General features: G+C 39.4%; 1 protein-coding gene and 1 long non-coding RNA gene across 3 annotated transcripts in view; both read right to left on the minus strand.

Annotated features, from left to right (window-relative positions):
* LOC118149881 (uncharacterized) overlaps positions 1-19,333 on the minus strand; it is a 39,222-nt gene that overhangs the window by 13,730 nt on the left and 6,159 nt on the right. The window contains exons 3-4 of one of the 2 annotated variants that reach the window (XR_004737622.2): positions 801-916; positions 267-561 (exon numbers count right to left, since the gene is read on the minus strand). This is a non-coding gene — a long non-coding RNA (uncharacterized LOC118149881). Of the gene's footprint in view, positions 1-266; positions 562-800; positions 917-19,333 lie in introns of those variants that run through there. The other variant, XR_004737623.3, reaches the window with a different exon arrangement.
* On the minus strand, positions 18,079-18,792 carry KRTAP7-1 (keratin associated protein 7-1). Its single transcript, XM_008986561.3, has one exon. It carries the CDS (start codon positions 18,729-18,731, stop codon positions 18,468-18,470), a length of 264 nt encoding a protein of 87 aa, XP_008984809.1. The 5' UTR covers positions 18,732-18,792; the 3' UTR covers positions 18,079-18,467.

Raw genomic sequence — 19,333 nt, forward strand, 5'->3', positions numbered from 1 at the left:
GTGTGTGCTGTGGAAGGAAAGGAGCCACTTTATACACTAAAATGGGAGTGATGTAAACAATTTTACACCTCAGAAATATCACTACTCAGAGGGTGTGGAGGATGAATTAGAATAGGGAAACCACAGAGGTAGAAAGACCAGGTTTAAAACTTTGTTAGGAATGCTTTTGGCTGCAAGTTACAAAAACCCCATTTGAAAGTTGATTAAACAGAAAGAGTTTATATTTCACAAATAATAGGAAATGAGAACATAAGTAATTCCTGGGTTGCTTCAGGCCTTGACAGTGTCGGGATTCAGGGCTGGCTTCACGGTGATTCCCTCAGCAGGTACATACTTCACATTCTTATACATCAACATCCAAAACCAGGAAGAGAAAGAGGACTTTTTCTCAACAATTCCTCCTCATTTTGTTTCAGGAAGGAATATGTTTTACATTTGTCTTCCCATGGATTTCCTTTGGGGTCCATTGTCCAAAACTGAGTTGCATCTCATGACTGAGTTATAGGGGAAGGCAGAAAAATGTACACCTGCCTTTTCTGCCTAAATGATGTGAAGCAGGCTCTGGAAGCACAGAAACAGGGAGAAAGAAATGATGAATTTTAGAATTGTTTGGGAGTCAGATTTAACCAGCGTGGGGTTAATTATTGTTTGCTGGGATCGTCACCCAATGTCACCAAGGGGGATTTGACATCAGGCAATCATGAAAGACACTGTGAGAAGAAATGACAAAGGCCAGTACCTTCCAATCTTTTCGCATTATACATTTTTATAATGTGACCGAGTAATCTAACAAGACTCACAGAGAGGAGGCAGACATCCCAGGAGCTCTGGCACCTGGATCCTGCCAAATCCGGCAGATCAGCCACACCTCTGGCACACCTGTAATTCATTGCTGAGGTCCTAGAATTATGAAGCTCTGCAAAGTAATTGGGACAATTAGAGATAATAAAATAGCAGCTAAAGGACAATGTTTAATAATTGCTACAAGGAAGAATACAAAGAACACAACTTCCTGCTTCCCGAATGTCAAGTTACTTATCCCAAGAAAGATGCTCGCTTAGACTTTCGGTCTAAACTCCTAACTCTTGTCTTTCAGTTACTATTGCCTGATAAACAGATACTATGACCCTCAAAAGTGACTTTCTTTCAGCTAATTTACTAGCTTGCGTATAAAATTTAATTATTGTTGTCTAGAATCTCATATTAAGAAACTGCCTCTGGTTTTTGCTATGAAACCAAGCTACACCCATGCCTTAGGATGATGTCATCTGAATGAATAGGAACTGATATTTAAGATTGCCCTGGGCACCCCTGCATGTGCAAATCCAATGTGTCTCAACATGCTGTCAGTTTTACCTTCTTCAAGTCTGTTGGATCCATTAATTTCTGTACTGCCTCAATTGTTTCTTATTGTTGCTAAATGCCACACATTACCACAAAGTTGGTGGTTAAAATTTATTATCCCTACAGTTCTGGGTGACAGAAGTCTGAAATCAAGGTGTCAATAGGGCTGGCTCCTTCTGCAGGGACTGAGAGGACAATTCCTTTATTTGCTTTTTCAGCTTTTAGAGGACATCTGCATTCTGTGACCCATGGCCCCTTCCTTTCACCACTCCAATCTCTCACTTCTGTTGTCACATCTCCTTCTACTAATTCTGACCCTCCTGCCTCCCTCTTTTAAAACCCTGCTAAATCCGATTCAAACCAAATAAGACTTCACTGAGACGTATTATAAATAAACTGTCAAAAAAAGCAAAGACAAAGAAATGTTTGAAAGCAAGAGAAGAGATTCATCATATACAGGGGAACCTCCACAAGAGTTTAAGCAGATTTCTTTTTTTTTTTTTTAATTTTTTATTGGATTTTAGGTTTTGGGGTACATGAGCAGAGCATGCAAGACAGTTGCGTAGGTACGCACATGGCAGTGTGCTTTGCTTTGCTTCTCCCCTTCACCCACATTTGGCATTTCTCCCCAGGCTATCCCTCCCCACCTCCCCCTCCCACTGGCCCTCCCCTTTTCCCCCCATTAGACCCCAGTGTTTAGTACTCCCCTTTCTGTGTCCATGTGTTCTCATTTTTCATCACCCACCTATGAGTGAGAATATGCGGTGTTTCATTTTCTGTTCTTGTGTCAGTTTGCTGAGGATGATGTTCTCCAGATTCATCCATGTCCCTACAAACGACACAAACTCATCATTTCTGATTGCTGCATAATATTCCATGGTGTATATGTGCCACATTTTTCCAATCCAGTCGATTATCAGTGGGCATTTGGGTTGATTCCAGGTCTTTGCTATTGTAAACAGTGCTGCAATGAACATTCGTGTACATGTGTCCTTATAGTAGAACGATTTATAGTCTTTTGGATATATACCCAGTAATGGGATTGCTGGGTCAAATGGAATTTCTATTTCTAAGGCCTTGAGGAATCGCCACACTGTCTTCCACAATGGTTTAAGCAGATTTCTTAGCAGAAACCTATCAGACCAGGAGAGAACAGAATGACATATTCACAGTGTTAAAGAAAAAACCTGCCAACCAAGGACACTTTATTTGACCAAGTAGTCATTCAGAAATGAGAAAGAGACAAAGACTTCCCAAACAATAGCTGAGGAAACGTATCATTACTAGGCCTGCCTTACAGGAAATGCTACAAGCAGTTCTTCAAGCTGAAATGGATGTTAATTAGCAATATGGAAATATATGTCAGTATAAAACGCACTGGTAAAGGAAAGCACATCATCAAACTGAGAATATTCTGATACTGTAATGGTAATGTATAAATCGCTTATAATTTTAGGATAAAGACTCAAAGACAAAATTACCAGAAAGAACTTTAGCTAGGATAATTTGTCAGCGGATACATAATAAAATAAGGTTTAAATATTGACATCAAAAATGTAAAGTGTTGGGGAGGCAGCAGAAATGCACAGTATTTGTTTGTGATCAAAGTTCATTTGCTATCAGCTTGAAGTAGACTTTCACTTAAGGCTCATGGTATTCCAAAGCAAAACCTGTAGTAGTTATACAAAAGACCAAGAGAAATGAATCAAAGCATACAACTTTAGAAAATCATCTATTTACAAAGAAAGACACCAAGAGAAAAGAAAGGAACAAATTACAAAACAACTTGAACACAATTTTCAAATTGGCAACAGTAAATCTTTACCTATCAATAATTATGTTAAATGTACTGCCCACTGAAGACTTGCTTCACTTTTAAGGATGCACACAGATTGAAAGTGATGACATGGAAAAAGATAGTCCAGCAAACAGAAACCAAGAGAGAGCAGAAGTAGCTTCAGACCAAATAGACTTTAAGTCACAAACTGTCACAAGAGACAAGGATGCTTATTATTTAATGACCAAGGGGTAAATTTATCGATACATATCATAATTCTAAACACATATGTACCCAACATGAGAGATCCTAAACATATAAATCAACTATTAATAGATCTGAAAAAAGATAGAAATATACTTATAGTACAGAGCTTCATGCCCCATTTTCAACAATGAATAGATAATCCAGACGGAAAATCAGTAAGGAGACATTGTACTTGAACTTAGACCAAATGAACCTAACATGTGTATACAGATAGTCCATGCAACAGCAACAGAATACACATTCTTCTCAAGCACATACAGAACATTCTCCAGTATATATCATGTTAGGCCACAAAATAAGTCTTAATAAATTTAAGATTGAAATCCTATCAAGCATCTTTTTCAACTATAACTGAATGAAACTAGAAATCAATAACAGGAGGAAAACTGGAAAATTCACAAATATGAGGAACATAAACAACATCTTCTGAACAGCCAGTGGATCAAATGAGGAATGAAAAACATCTTGGCAGGGCATGGTGGCTCATGCCTATAATCCCAGCACTTGGGAGGCCAAAGCACGTGGATCACTTCAGGTCAGGAGTTCAAGACTAGCCTAACCAACATGGTGAAATCCTGTCTCCATTAAAAATACAAAAATTAGCTGGGCATGGTGGCACAAGCCTGTAGTCCCAGCTACTTAGAAGGCTGAGGCAAGAAAATTACATGAACCCAGGAGGTGCAGGTTGCAGTGAGCTGAGATCTTGCCACTGCACTACAACCTGGGTGACAGAGTGAGACTCTGTCTTAAAAAAAAATAGAAAACCTCTTAACACACTAAAAAAAAACTAGAAAAAAAAATACCAAAACTTTAGAATGCAGCAAAAGTTCTAAAATATGTTTATAGCAATAAATTCTACATTAAGAAAAATCAGAACTTCAACTAAACAACCTAATTTTATACTTAAAGGAACTAGAAGAAAAAGAACAAAGTCCAAAGTTATTAAGAAAAAAGGAAATAAAGATCAGAGCAGAAATAACTGTGGAGTCTAAAAAACAGAGAAAATAGCAACAAAACTAACAGATGATTTTTTAAAACATAAACAAAATCGACAAACCTTTAGCTAGACTAAAAAAAGGGGAAAAAGACAAATAAAATCAGAAATAAAAGAAGAGCTAATATAACTGATACTACAAAAATATAAAAGATCCTAAGAGACTACTGTAAACAATTATATCTCAAAATAATTGGATAACCTTCAATAAAAGGATAAGTCCTAGAAACATGCTACCCACAAGAATACATCATGAAGAAACAGGAAATCTTAACAGACCAATAACAAATAATAATATTGAATCAGTAATAAAATATCTTGCAACCAGAACCAGATGGCTTCCCCATTGAATTCTGTAGAACATTTAAGAAGAACTAATACCAATCTTTCTCAAAGTCCTTCAAAAAATTAAAGAGAAAGAAATACTTTCAAACTCATTTATGAAGCCAGCATTGCCCCAATACCTAATTCAGACAAGGACACTACGAGCAAATGAAATGATAGGACAATATCCATAATGACCATAGACGCAAAAATACTAGCACCAAATTTAAAAGCATGTTAACAGGATCATACACATGATCAAGTAGAATTTACCTCTGATATGCAAGAGAGGTTCAGCATACACAAATTAATCAATGTGATACACTTTACACATTAATAGGATAAAGGATAAAAATTATTTGATCATCTCAGTCAATGACCCAGCAATCCCATTACTGGGTATATACCCAAAGGATTATAAATTATTCTATTATAAAGACACATGCACACATATGTTTACTGCAGCACTGCACAAAATAGCAAAGACTTGGGACCAACCCAAATGCCCATCAATGATGGACTAGATAAAGAAAATGTGACACGTATACACCATGGAACATTATGCAGCCATTGAAAAGGATGCATTCATGTCCTTTGCAGGGACATGGATAAAACCGGAAACCATCATTCTCAGCAGACTGACACAAGAACAGAAAACCAAACACCACATGTTCTCACTCATAAGTGGGTGTTGAACAATGAGAACACATGGACACAGGAGGGGAACATCACAAACCTGGGCCTGTTGAGGAGTGGGGAGATAGAGGAGGGATAGCAAGGGATGGGGGTTAGGGGAGGGATAGCATTAGGAGAAATACCTAACATAGATAACAGGGTATGGATGAAGCAAACTACCATGGTGCGTGCATACCTATGTAACAAACCTGCACGTTCTGCACATATACCCCAGAACTTAACGTATAATAAGGAAAAAAAGAATTTGACAAAATTAAACAATCCTTCATGATAAAAATTCTTAACAGATTAGGTATAGAAGACATGTACCTCAACATAATAAATGAATAAAACAATAACAGTCTCAGAAATAAAACAAAGTGTTTCTATTGCTCCTATTGCTTTCAGGATAATATTTTTTCATCTTTAACCTAAAAGTTCTCAACTTCCTCTTTGCTGAGTTTTGCTGTCTTTTGGTTCTTCAAACTTCACATGCTCCTCTACTCTCAAGCTTTGACACATGCTGTTTGTTCTGTATGGAATTCTCTTCCTTCCTCCCCTCCTGATCAACTCCCATGCAACCTTCACATGCCAGCTCAGTCACTTCAGTTGGGAGGCCTTTCTGTCATTCCTAATTAGCTGGACCCCATCTGTAACATCACAGCAGCCAACCTCTGTCTCGTATCTGTAGGACTGAATCGCAGTTGCCATATAACCTTCACTCATGTGATTGGTATCTGTCTGCCTCATTAACATCCTTGTTTCCATGACAGCAAGTGGTTTTTTTAATCAGCTTTGATTCCTCGATGCCTGGTTCACTATTGGGCATAATATAGGTTTCAATAAGTACCAGCTGAATGAATTAATGAAAGAACATTCTAAACCTAACTTGGCTACCTACTTGCTGTGAAGATTTAGGCAAACCACTTTTCTGGGCCTACTGTGACCCGACTCAAATGAGATGAGTTGACTTCCTGGGACATCCCACCCTAAACATTGTATGATTCTGCCATCAAAATCACTGATGAGTCACTCTCTCATTGGAATTTGGTCAATTAGGCATGCAACTACCCAGAGTGATTTTTCTCATCTTATTACACATTCCTACTAAGACAAACTAATGAGTTTCCAGCTGCCATCGCTTTGAAAAACAAAATGTAGTGACAGGAATCACAGAAATGTTGAAACCTTTACAAAAATACCATAAGAGGTTTAAAAGTTTAATCTGTGCAAGAATCTCCCAGGATACTTGTTTTAAATGAACACTTCTGAGCTCTGTTCCTATAGATTCTGATTCCATGCTTCTGACATGGGGCCAAGAAATCTGAATTTTTTTTTTTTTTTTGAGACAGAGTTTTGCTTTTGTTGCCCAGGCTGGAGTACAGTGGCACGATCTCAGCTCACCACAAACCCACCTCCCGGGTTCATGCAATTGTCCTGCCTCAGTCTCCTGAGTAGCTGGAATTACAGGCATGCACCACCATGCCTGACTAATTTTATATTTTTAGTAGAGATGGGGTTTCTCTATGTTGGTCAGGTTGATCTTCATCTTCCAACCCCAGGTGATCCGCCCTCCTCAGCCTTCCAAAGTGCTGGGAGGAATCTGAATTTTTAATAAGCAGACCAGGTGATTCCAATAAAGGCAGTGCTTTAGTCAAACTTTGAGAACTTTGCAGTGCTCCTTAATAAGATACCTGAAAAGGCATCCTCTTTAACAAAACATACAACATAAAATGGGATGGATGTGAAATGGTGAAGGAGGAAACAGAGACACTCTTTTAGCCAGGCTTAATGGCTAAGACCCGAGTGGATGTGACATTGTTATGGACAACTGTGCTCCCAAGAGGACATCTGACAATGTCTGGAGACATTTTTCTTTGTCATAACTCAGGGTGGGAAGGGATGCTACTTAGCATCTAATGGGTAGAGGCCAGGGATGCTTTCAGACAATCTGCAAGGCACAGGACAGCCCCCACATAACAAAGAATTACCCAGCTCAAAATGTCAATGGAGCCAAGATCAAGAAACCTGGTCTGAAGTCAAAAATCACACCAAGTCAAATAAAATCAACAGGCAATATACAAAAAAAAAAAACTGTCATATGACAGGATCAGAACCTGCTGACCAGGACGTAGCCTAATTAAAGACACAATTTCAGTACCGTGCTACCACAGCACTTTTAGGGACAAGCCACGTTTGTGAGGCTTTGTGGTTAATTATCGAAGCAAGCATCTAGTTAACAAAGTTTAACTTCATTTGATGCAGAACCTATGTGGTTTCTTAAGAAATAACGTGATACCACAACAGTGCCTAGATGCATAATAGATTCATGGACTCTGGTTAGAAACACCTCATATGTGATTCATAATGAACATGAAAAAGCAGTTCAAAGGAAGGCACGTTTCTGCAGCATGCTTTTTACCACTGTAGAATAGGAAGGTCAGTTTGGGTATCCATCCTCTATTCTTGGGGATGCAAAATGGAGAAATTAAGGTCCTCTTCTTATGACACAAAGGCAGAGTTAGAACCTGCAACTGGAATTGTGTGTAAATTTAAATCAAAGCCCCAGCCTGCAAGCTGAGTTCAGCGGAAAGGGTAACAGATATGGTCAGTTGTACCACCTCAGTGTGAAGACGATCTCACTAAGTAGAATCATGATGCTTCGAATCATTTACTCATTGATTGGCCTTTGGAAGACCAAGAGCAAATCCTTCCAACAATCTTTTTTTTTTTTTTTTTAGGGAGGGAAGGAGGAAGGGAGGAAGGCAGGAAGGGAGGGAAGGAGGAAGAGAGGGAGGAAGGAAGGGATGAAGGAAGGAAGGGAGGAAGGGGGGAGGGAGGAAGGGAGGGAGGGAGGGAGGGAGGTACGGAGGGAAGGGAAGGGAAGGAAGGAATTCAAGCAATGAGAGAGACATTGCCAACCTGGATCTAGAGGTTTACAAGTTGATTTCTTTTTTTGAGAGAAGGAAAGAAAAAAAAAATGAGTAAAGGAGAGAAAGAGGAAAAGAGAGAGGGAGGGTGAATGGAAAAATTGCTTTATTCTGAGAAAAAAATGGGTTTTAATAATGGCCAATCAATGTTTCATTTAAACCTATGAGTAGGTATGATGTGGTATTGACAAATATGTATATTTTATGTATTTGAAGTGGAGAGCTCTATAAATATTTATTAAGTTTACTTGTTCCGGACCTGAGTTCGAGTCCTTGATATCCTTATTAATTTTCTGTCTCATTGAATCTAAGTCTCTATGTATCGGGGTGTTAGGATTGTGAGCTCTTGTTGTTGCATTGATCCTTTTACTACTATATCTTTGTTGCTTTAAAATCTATTTTATCCACTACGAGAATTGTAACTCCTGCTTTTTATTTATTTATTTATTTTTGCTCTCCATTTGGTTGGTAAATCTTTCTCCATTCCTTTGTTTTGAGTCTTTGTGTATACTTGCATGTGAAACAAGTCTGGATATAACATGCCATTGGGTTTTGGCTGTGTCTTTTGATGGGGGGATTTAGTCGATTTAAATTTAGGGTTACTGCCATTTGATGTTAACTGGCTGTTTTATCCATTCGTTGATGAAAATTCTTCTTTATGTTGGTGCTCTTTACTTTTTGGTATATTTTTAGTAAGGCTAATACTGGTTGTTTCTTTCTGTGTGTAATGCCTCTTTCAGAAGCTCTTGTAAAGCAGGCCTGGTGGTAATAAAATCTCTGAGTACATGCTTGTTCATAAAATATTTTATTTTTCCTTCAGTTGTGAAGCTTAGTTTGGCTGGATATGAAATTCTGGGCTGAAGGTTCTGTTCTTTGAGGATGTTAAATATTGGCCCCCACTCTCTTCTGGCTTGTAGAGTTTCTGCTGAGAGATCTGCTGTAAGTCTGATAGGCTTGCCTTTGTGGGTAACCTGACCTTTCTCTCTGGCTGCCCTTAGTATTTTCTCCTTCGTTTCAACCCTGGTGAATCTAATGATTATGTGCCTTGGGGTTGCTCTTCTTGAGGAATATCTCTGTGGTGTTCTCTGTATTACCTGGGGTTGAGTATTGACCTGCTTTGCTAGTTCAGGAAAATTTTCCTGAATAATATCCTGAAGGGTATTTTCCAGCTTGGATTCATTCTCTCAGTCGCATTCAGGTACACCTATCAGACATAAATTTCGTCTTTTCACATAGTCCCACATTTCTTGGAGACTTTGCTCATTCCTTTTTATCCTTTTATCTCTAATCTTGTCTTCCTGTTTTCTTTCATTAAATTGGACTTTGACCTCTGATATCCTTTCTTCTGCTTGAACAATTCGATTGTTTAAACCTGTGCATACTTCTCGGAGTTCCTGTATTGTATTCTTCAGTTCCATTAATTCACTTATATTTCTCTCTAAGTTGTCTATTCTCAATAGGATTTCATCAAACCTTTTTTCACAGTTCCTAGTTTCTTTATGTTGGGCTACAATGTGTTCTTTTAACTCACAGGAGTTTCTTATTATCCATTCCTTGAAGAGTGATTCTGTCATTGGGATGCAATCGTTCTCCGTCAAGCCTTGTTCCATTGTTGATGTGGAACTGTGATCATCTTTAGAGGGGGAGGCGGTCTGATTTTGAGTATTCTCAGCCTTTTTACGCTGATTTCTTCCCATCATTGTAAATTTATCCTCCCGTTGTCTTTGAAATTACCAACTTTCAGATTAAGTCTCTTGATTGGACATCCAAGTTGTTAGTTCCCAGGGCCAGAACGGCGCGTTAAGACTGATGGTGCTTTTCTGCCCAGAATTCTCCTGTCTGGCTTCCTTCTTGTGTCCGTAATGGGCGACTCTGCCTTCCCCGGGCTCCAAAGCTCCGTCAGAAGGGGAACCCGTCTCGTTTCCTCTGCACCGAGAGCTGCTGCGCTGAGGTGCCATCACAGCTGCTGCGCCGGTCTCTGGAGTTGCGCTGGGGACCCGTGTGGGTCCTCCAAACCTCGGTCAGAAGGGGAGCCGGCCCTGTTTACTCTGCTCCGAGAGCTGCTGCGCGGGCCACAAGAGTCGCACTGGCAACCCATTTGATTCCTCCACTGGGGATCTTCTGCTCCGTGAGTGAGCAGAATTTGTCTGAAAGTGTGGCGTCCTCTAGTTCTCTGCATTTTGACTGAGAGCTGCAATCCCGAGCTGTTATCGATCAGCCATCTTGGATCGTTCTCTCCCAACAATCTTTAAAATAATGCTTCATGTTACTGGCAAACAGCAAATGAAATGGCAGGCTCAAAGCATTATGTTTTAGAAGTCTTCGCTGACCAAAACTAAACATAAATGAAATTTAAATTTAACCAAAAAGTATGACCAGTTACAAAGACTTCTTTCTTAAAATTTAAGGTTGTTCATAAGGAAAGTCATAAAAATTCTGAAGCGGTATCCCAGTGCATTAGACATGGAAGCTTCAAAATGGAAATCAGAAGTCACACTTGCAAAGTAGATTACTAAGAGGGGAGGATGATTGAAATGGGGAGAAAAAGAAACAGGATGTGGCGGTGCAAATACCATTGTCAAAGATAATGTCAGAAGACTCAGAGGCAAGTCACTAAGAAGGAATTGGTGTCTGAGAAATAACAGCTTATTTTCAGAGACAGCAATGCTTAACCTGTTTAGTTTTATAGAACACTCAGAGAGTTCCCTGCCTAGCAAACTTTAGAATCTGGAAATATTTCCTTTTATCTAACAGAAGCCTCTCCTGCTACAACTTTAAGTTCTTTTCCTCTATCCTCAATGGAAATGAAAAACATAATCTGGTTTTTCTGTAAATAGCAATAAAAAATAGAACAAAAGTATAGGAAAATAATAAAAAAGGAAAACTTTCTTTTCTTGATAAAAATATTAATACTATTTCATCAATTATTTTAAGAATCAACAGTGAGAAGTATCTCCCTTTCTGCTTCCTTTGGGATAAGAGTCAACAGAACTGGGCCAGTCCTGAAACTTTATGTGCACACAGATCACCTGAGAATCTTGCTAAAGTGTAGACTCTAATTTAACAGAGGAGAGGCGGGAGATTGTGAATCTTGAACAAGCACAAGATGATGCCAATGTTTCTTGTCTGCAGATCATATTTTTTTGAGACAGGGTCTCACTCTGTTGCCCAGGCTGGAGTGCAGTGGTGTGACCATGGCTTACTGCAGCCTCAATCTCCCAAGGCTCAGGCAATCTTCCAACCTTAGCCTCCTGAGTAGCTGAGGCTACAGGTGCGCACCATCATGTCTAGCTAATTTTCATATTTTTATTTATTTATTGTTTTGTAGAGACAGGGTTTCATCATGTTGCCCAGGCTGAACTCAAACTCCTGGCCTCAAGTGATTCTCCCACCTTGGCCCCCCAAAGGGCTGAGATTACAAGTGTGAGCCACCATGCCCAGCCTGCAGGCCATATTTTAAGTAACAAGGAATTGGGCTTTTTCTCTATGGTTTTAAATAATTGTATCAATTCAAAAAATATTTATCAGCTGAGTGCAGTGGCTTATGCCTGTAATCCCAGCACTTTGGGAGACCAAAGCAGGTAGATCACCTGAGGTCAGGAGTTGGAGACCAGCCTGACCAACATGGTGAAATCCCATTTCTACTAAAAATACAAAAATTAGCCAGGCAGGGTGGCAGGTGCCTATAATCCCAGCTACTCGGGAGGCTGAGGCATGACAATGGCTTGAATCCTGGAGGTGGAGGTTGCAGTGAGTCAAGATTGTGCCGCTACACTCTAGCTTTGGTGATAGAGAGAAATTCAGTCTCAAAAAAAAAAAAATTATCAATTGTCTGGGATCCAGAGCACAGGTGATGTAACACTGAATAAAACATGGTGCTGGACCTCAAAGAACCTACCGAATACATGGTGTCATGAGGGAATCACAGCCATCAGCTAATGAAGGCACCAATAAGAAACATCAACAGCAGCCCTGATAACACTAATATTAAACTAGAGCACCCCCTACTTCCCATCTGCAACTTCCAGAACAGCAAATCAGATGAGGTCAGGCTGTGATGACAACAGAGTGAGACAAAAATCAGACCCCTCAGTAATCACGTCTGAGAAGGGAGAGAAGCAAGTGCCGTGAGCTACACAAACCACAGCAACCACCACACGTTGCCTTTGATGACTGCTGCTTCTTTTTTTTTTTTTTTTTTTTTTTTTTGAGGAAGGGAGGGAAGAAGGAAGGGAGGAAGGGGGGAGGGAGAGAGGCAGGGAAGGGAAGGGAAGGGAAGGGAAGGGAAGGGAAGGGAAGGGAAGGGAAGGGAAGGGAAGGGAAGGGAAGGGAAGGGAAGGGAAGGGATTGGATTGGATTCAAGCAATGAGAGAGACATTGCCGACCTGGATCTAGAGGTTTACAAGTTGATTTCTTTTTTCTTTTTTTGAGTGAAGGAAAGAAGAAAAAAATGAGTAAATGAGAGGAAGAAAGAGGAAGAGAAAGAGGGAGAGTGAGTGGAAATATTGCTTTATTCTTAAAAAAAATGGGTATTAATAACTGCTGCTTCTTTACCAATTACAAACGTAGCCTGTTCCACCTCGTAAATAAAATTATTTGAAACTAGAATTAGGCTGTGATAGGCAGAATAATGTTCCCCCAGAGATGTCATCATTCTAATCCTGTGAATATGTTATACAGCAAGGCTGAATTAAGGTTGCCAATCTGTTGACCTTAAGACGGAGATTATCCTGGATTACCTGGGCAAACCCAGTGTCATCACAAGGGTTCTTATAAGTAGAAGGGGAAGACAGGAGACTCTTGGATACGTATCCGAATCAAAGACAGAGCTGAAAGGTGCCAGGCTGCTGTCTGTGAAGCCAGAAGAAGGGACGTAGCCAAGAAATGCAGGCAGCCTCAAGTGGAAAATGCAAGGAAGTGAATTCTGCTCTAGACTATCCAGAATGAGTGCAGTGCTACCAACACCTTGATTTGAGCCCAGTAAGACCCATTTGGAACTTCTGACCTCCGGAGCAATATGAGAATAAATTCGTGTTGTTTTAAGCCACTAAATTTATGGTAATTTGTGACAGTGGTAATGGGAAATGAATATGCAATGTAGACGAGACCTCTGCCTCCTTCAGTCTTCTGGAAAATCACCTAATTCAAGCCCAAATCCTGTAACGAAACCCTCCTCACACTCTCTTATTGAGATATCTTGCAGATTCTCATGCTTTGTGGTCTCCGCTGTGACAAGCTAACAAGCCTAAATTGTTTGACCATAGGCGTGTTCCTGGTGCTCTTGGTTAGTGGGCTTCAACCACGCAGTATGAACAATGTGACATCAAAGCAAACAGAGATGAGACTGTTCACCTGGGAAAAGGAAAGCACCCTGGGGTGGAGGAAGACCTTCTGAAGGACCGTGGGAGTTCACTAAATTAAAAAGAATGCGGAAGGGAACCAAAAACCATGGTGGGCCTCACCACAGGGGAACAGGAAGCCCGTTGAGATGTAGGAAATAAGGCTAGAAAAATTGGTAGATCTGTGAGCATCTACTTGATTGTTGTCCTGAAAGCTGTGGAAATCTTTTTTAAAAACCACCAATGAGTTTGTGGAAAAGAGCTACATAATTAGACTTGCATTTTGAGAGATTATTGTGCCTGCTGTATGGAAGATGGGTTGGAGACTGCCTGGCAGAATGGATAAGCAGCTGGGCTACTAACCCAGACAAGAAATGATATGGGTGTGAACTGAAGCAAAAACATGAGAAATGAAGTCCTGACAACATTTCTTAGAGACAGTGAGAAGGGAAAATCTAAGGACTTGGTATTAAGATAAAGAATAGAGTGTAACACTTATTAAAATCTTTTTGGAAAGCTTGTGAAAACTCTAGGGAATCTTCTTCACAAATGAATGATACAAATTATTTTACTTTTGAATTTTGGCATCTTCAGTAATAGAAGGATGATAAAATCTACCTCCAATAATTATTATGCAAATAGTGAAACTGTCTATTATCAAATCTGTCACATTCTTGCTGCAAAAGGAAGCCTGTTGTTGTAACTTGTTAATCCCTCCGGACCCTCTTTAAGGAATTCATGGTTTTTAGGTGCAAGTTGTCAGTTACCTACAGATTTCGCCCTCCTTATTCCCCAGAAGCCGTTAAATTATAGCCAGGGAGCGAAGGAGTGGAAGCCAATAATGACAGAGAATTGTACAAATGATGTCAATTGAAGAAAGGTGAACTACATTTCTGGAAGTTGCAAAGGAGATGGCGGAAGATCACAAAGAAAGAGGAGCCGTAGCAGAAACTGTGACAAGAGGGAGCTCAAGGAAGGAGCAAACCTTCAAGCTCCCAGAGAGAACTGAGACTCACAACACTAAGAATAATAAATGCCCGGATTAAGGCTGAAGCAGAGGAAACGTGATACGAAATCTAGTTGAGGAACAGGGAGTACTGAGGCCACTGGCGTAGTCACTTGGTCAGCACAAAAAATCTTTACAGTCTGATATTTGAAGACCTTCCTCCTACCAATAGGTCAGCCTCTCTTTTACCTTAAGCAAATTCTGCCCCTCAATGAATTCTGCTCCCACACACAGAGCTCTAGTGCAGCTTCTGAGTGTGTCATTCTTAAATCAGAAGGGACAATTAAGAATCATAGCAATGACTGTCATAGCATATGATATGTAGCAATGACAGCACAGCATTGAGCTCCCTTAGCACCCATCTTATTTTTTTTTTTTTTTTTTTTTTTTTTTTTTGAGATGGAGTCTTGCTCTGTCACCAGGCTGGAATGCAGTGGTGCGACCTCGACTCACTGCAATGTCCACCTCCCAGGTTCAAGTGATTCTCCTGCCTCAGCCTACTGAGTAGTTGGAACTACAGGCATGTGCCACCATGCTCGGCTAATTTTTGTATTTCTAGTAGAGACAGAGTCTCACCATGTCAACCAGGATGGTCTTGATCTCTTGACCGCGTGATCGAACTGCCTCAGCCTCCCGAAGTGCTAGGATTACAGGTGTGAGCCACTGCGCCTGGCCCTTACTTTCTAAATATCAGTTTGCACTTTAAAAACTCAGGACTCCTGGGAGAAATCCCTGATTATATGATTAGAGCAGAAAAGCCCAAGATGAGCCAGGTGGGAATATCTTGTTGAGCCAGAAAGAAAGAAAATGATCAAATAGTGATAGGGGACATTTCCAAAGGACATAGAAGCCAGCACAAAGGTATTCCCACTGTCCAAATCTGAGGCAATTTGAAAATCAAAATAAATATTACTGGGTTATTATTATTATATGTTGAATAAAAAAAGAATCCATGAACCCCTACTGATATAAGCATTGGCACATATAAATAAGCAAACAAAAAAATAATAAATGGAGAAAAGAGAAAGTTCTTTCTTACAGTAGAATACCAGCTAATAAATGTAAAGGGATTTATTAACATAAAATTAGAAATTTATGGATGAATCAAAAAATTGACAAGTAAAATCTTGATAAGAAATAAGACATTTATATAGTGTCAAAGTATCAACGCACAAAATAATTATTCACTACAAAGGGGAAAGAGCAACTTTACAGTAAGGAAATATGAAAGATACAACTTTCCCCAAGTGATTAAGGTTAGTATCAACCAAATTTACATTTACCAACATGACGTGCCTCCTGATATGATGTGCTGGGAAAGATAAAGCATTATTTCTATGATGTTTCCAACAAAAGCGCATGATATTAACCTAATCGTGAGGAAAGTCAAACCCAAATCAAGATAAATTCTGTGAAATGACTGCCTGCATTCTTCAAATTGGTTAAGGTCAAGAAAGGCAGAGAAAAGTTGGGGTACTGGTCCGAATTAAAGAAGACCAAGGAGACAGACACAATACTGGGGGGACTGCATCCTGAGGTGCAGGGGGAGAAAACTATAAAGGACATTAATGAGACAAGTGATGAAATTTGAGTATGCACTTTGGGTTAGAGAACAATATTACACTAATATTAAATTTTTAATTTGTATGTTATATTGTCTTTGTTCTTCAGATAAATGGTATGATACCTGCCACCTATTCTGAGTGGCTATCCAGATAGATGGATGGATGGGTGGACAGATGGATGAATGGATGGATAGATAGATAGATAGATAGATACACACACTATATGCATACATCATATAGCAGATATGATATTTATAATACATTCAATGGAGAAAAATGTAAATCTGAGAATGCAGGGCTTTTTTGCACTATTACAGCAAATTTTTCATAAGTTTGAAATTTTCAAAATAAAAACGAACAAAATACAAAACATGCCCTTAAAATAGAAAATAAATGTTAGTCGTAAAGATAGAATCTAGAGTCTTATGGGTGGTAGAGATCTCAAATCACCGGTCCAGTACCCAACACCCCTGGAATCTCTCCACCAATAGGTCATTCTACCTGTGTCTTGCCAGTGAGAGTCGATTTCATCTTTAAATCGCCCTATTCTTTTTTCCATTTGCACAGCCGTATTTATCTTGATATGTAACATGTACTCCCTGTCATGGTCATGTTTACATACCCTTCTGTGCAAACCTGTAATACTTTGTATATATACATGGTTCTTATCACAGACTGTCTCCAATTTTGAGTCCTGGGAAGCAAATGAGTAAGGAATATCTATCTGTCTTTAGATATTCCTTTACAGCACGTTGATTAACATAAAATAGGAGACTATTAAAAGCCCTTTAAATATTGAATAAAGTGTATTTGATTCTTGAGGGCAAAGATGTGTTTTCGTTATCTCTAAGATTTGTGTCCCCAAATCTTAAGCCAATGCTGTGTTATACTATGTGATAGGTACCTCTTAAATGAATGAATCTTGAAGACAGTCAGCTTCTCAGACCAAAAACACCTCTGGCTAGGTGTTTTTACAACTGCAAAACTATTAACACAGTGTCCACAGCCCAATACTTGATGAACGAACTTTACATTGGACAATCCAATATTTTGCACCCGTACAGCAGAGATTTAACAAGTAAGTCAACGAACGATCAAGCACCTTCTCTCAGGCAGAGGTGCAATAAATACATGCTACATAAATGGATGAGTTTTAATTCAAACATGAAGTATTTTGCTCCAATAAAGCAGAGATTTTTTAGTAAGTGAGGCAGGGAGCATTTTCTAAGTGCAGACCACATATCAAGTGCTTTTGATGGCAACTGTTATTCCAAAGAATAAACGCTTCATATTTAGTACTAGTTATATGTATAATCAGAAATGAAGAAAATGGAGTAAATAAAACCCGTCTATCAAAAAGAATTAAAAATTGTATGTGATTTTAGTAGTTGGCTTCCCTTTATGACCAAATTTTAGGAACTCCTAAAGATAGTTTAATAACTAAGTTGATTTAGTTCCAATTTTTCCAACAATCTGAGGGGTTCAAATCTCACCAGAACTGAGTTTTATAAGCAGTAGGAAAGGAGAAAGGAACCAAAATGGAATCGTGTCACTAAAGAAAAGAGAAAAGAAAACATGTTTTAGCATTCAACAGCTAAGAAATATTCCTGCTTTATAATCAGCATTGAGAAATGCCAACAATTGCAGTATATCTGGGTTAAATTTGGGACATTTCCAGGGAGTTTTTAAAATTGAAGTATCAATATAAAAATAAGAAATCATTAGGCATCACCCTATCCTGACTATATAGTCTGAAATCAGAATAAAACTTGGTTAAAGTCAACCCTTACAGGTTTAAACTGGGTGATGAATTCAAGAGCATAAAAACAAAGTAAAATAAATAACCAGAACAAAATGTTTATGCTGAAGGAAATAGATTTATTAGGATACTGACAGGAAATCCCCTTCCTACCCACACCCAATTTGCAATACATTAATGTTGATGTAGAAGTTAATAATACATGAGCAGAGCAACCAAGGGAGGCAAACTACTGTTTCACTGCTAAAATTCAAGTGTGACAAAAAGGAAACATCTTGCTTCTTTTGGCTGTAGATGAGTATCAGTTCAGTACTTGAGTCCTGGGTGACTTGTCTGACAGCATCAAAGACAAGGACCACAGCAAGAGGTCAGCAAGAAGATGGAAGACATATCACCCAAGCACGCGGAAAGTCAGGAAGACAGTCATTGCTCTTCAGGTTGCAGAGAATTGATTGAGAGTCCGGTAGTCGCTGGAGCCACTGGTCCATCAGTAGGTGCTGTAGCCAAAGCCAGAGCCAGAGCCCCATGGCCTATAGAAGCTGCCACCATAGCAGCAGTCCACGTTGTTGATGTTGCTACCACCAAAGCCGTAGCCCAGGGAGCTGTAACCATTGCATCCACAGCCGTAGTTCAGGGGAGAGCCCAGAGGCACAACACAGTTCAAGGGGGTGGCTCTGAAGGTCCTGTGGAAGTTGGTTCCATAGCAGGGATACCCTGGGAAGTAGCTTCCACAGCAGAAGTAACGAGTCATGGTGGCAGCAGTTGAGAAGGCTTTAGAAGGAGTGTGAAGGGTAGGTTACCCAAGTGTGAATGAAGGTCCCTTCTCGCACAGGGCTTTTTATACCTCAAGCTGGTGGGCACACACCTCTGTCTAAACATCTTCCCACTAATTAGCATAGGTAATCTCATTCTTTTCTAATAAAATGCTTATAAGGAATGCACAGACTCATTGCCAACATTTTTGTTGGCTTTTCTCTGTACTATTTTCAAAGCCAGTGACCATACTTGACATGCAATTGAATTCTTTTCATCAGAGTCCCATAGTTTAACTACTGTGCTTGATTGCATCATGTAAGACTCTTTAAATTCTCTGATTATAAACTCTTCCCAACTGACATAGCTAGACTAAAAAAGCTTTGGCAAGAATGCAAACACTTCAAGCCAAGACAAGGCCATATATTGAGGTCTTTTGAACATTATTTTGAAATATCAAACTGAAATTCTATAACCTCTTGAAATTTACTCCATGTGCCATTTGAAAACAATTGTATATCAACTGGTTAATGGGTACGGAGTTTCCTTTTGGAGTGAAGAAGATCATTGGAACGAGACAGAGGTGTTGGTTGCAAAACA

Source organism: Callithrix jacchus, chromosome 21, assembly GCF_049354715.1.
Source record: "Callithrix jacchus isolate 240 chromosome 21, calJac240_pri, whole genome shotgun sequence".
In the NCBI taxonomy this organism is placed as follows: domain Eukaryota; kingdom Metazoa; phylum Chordata; class Mammalia; order Primates; family Cebidae; genus Callithrix; species Callithrix jacchus.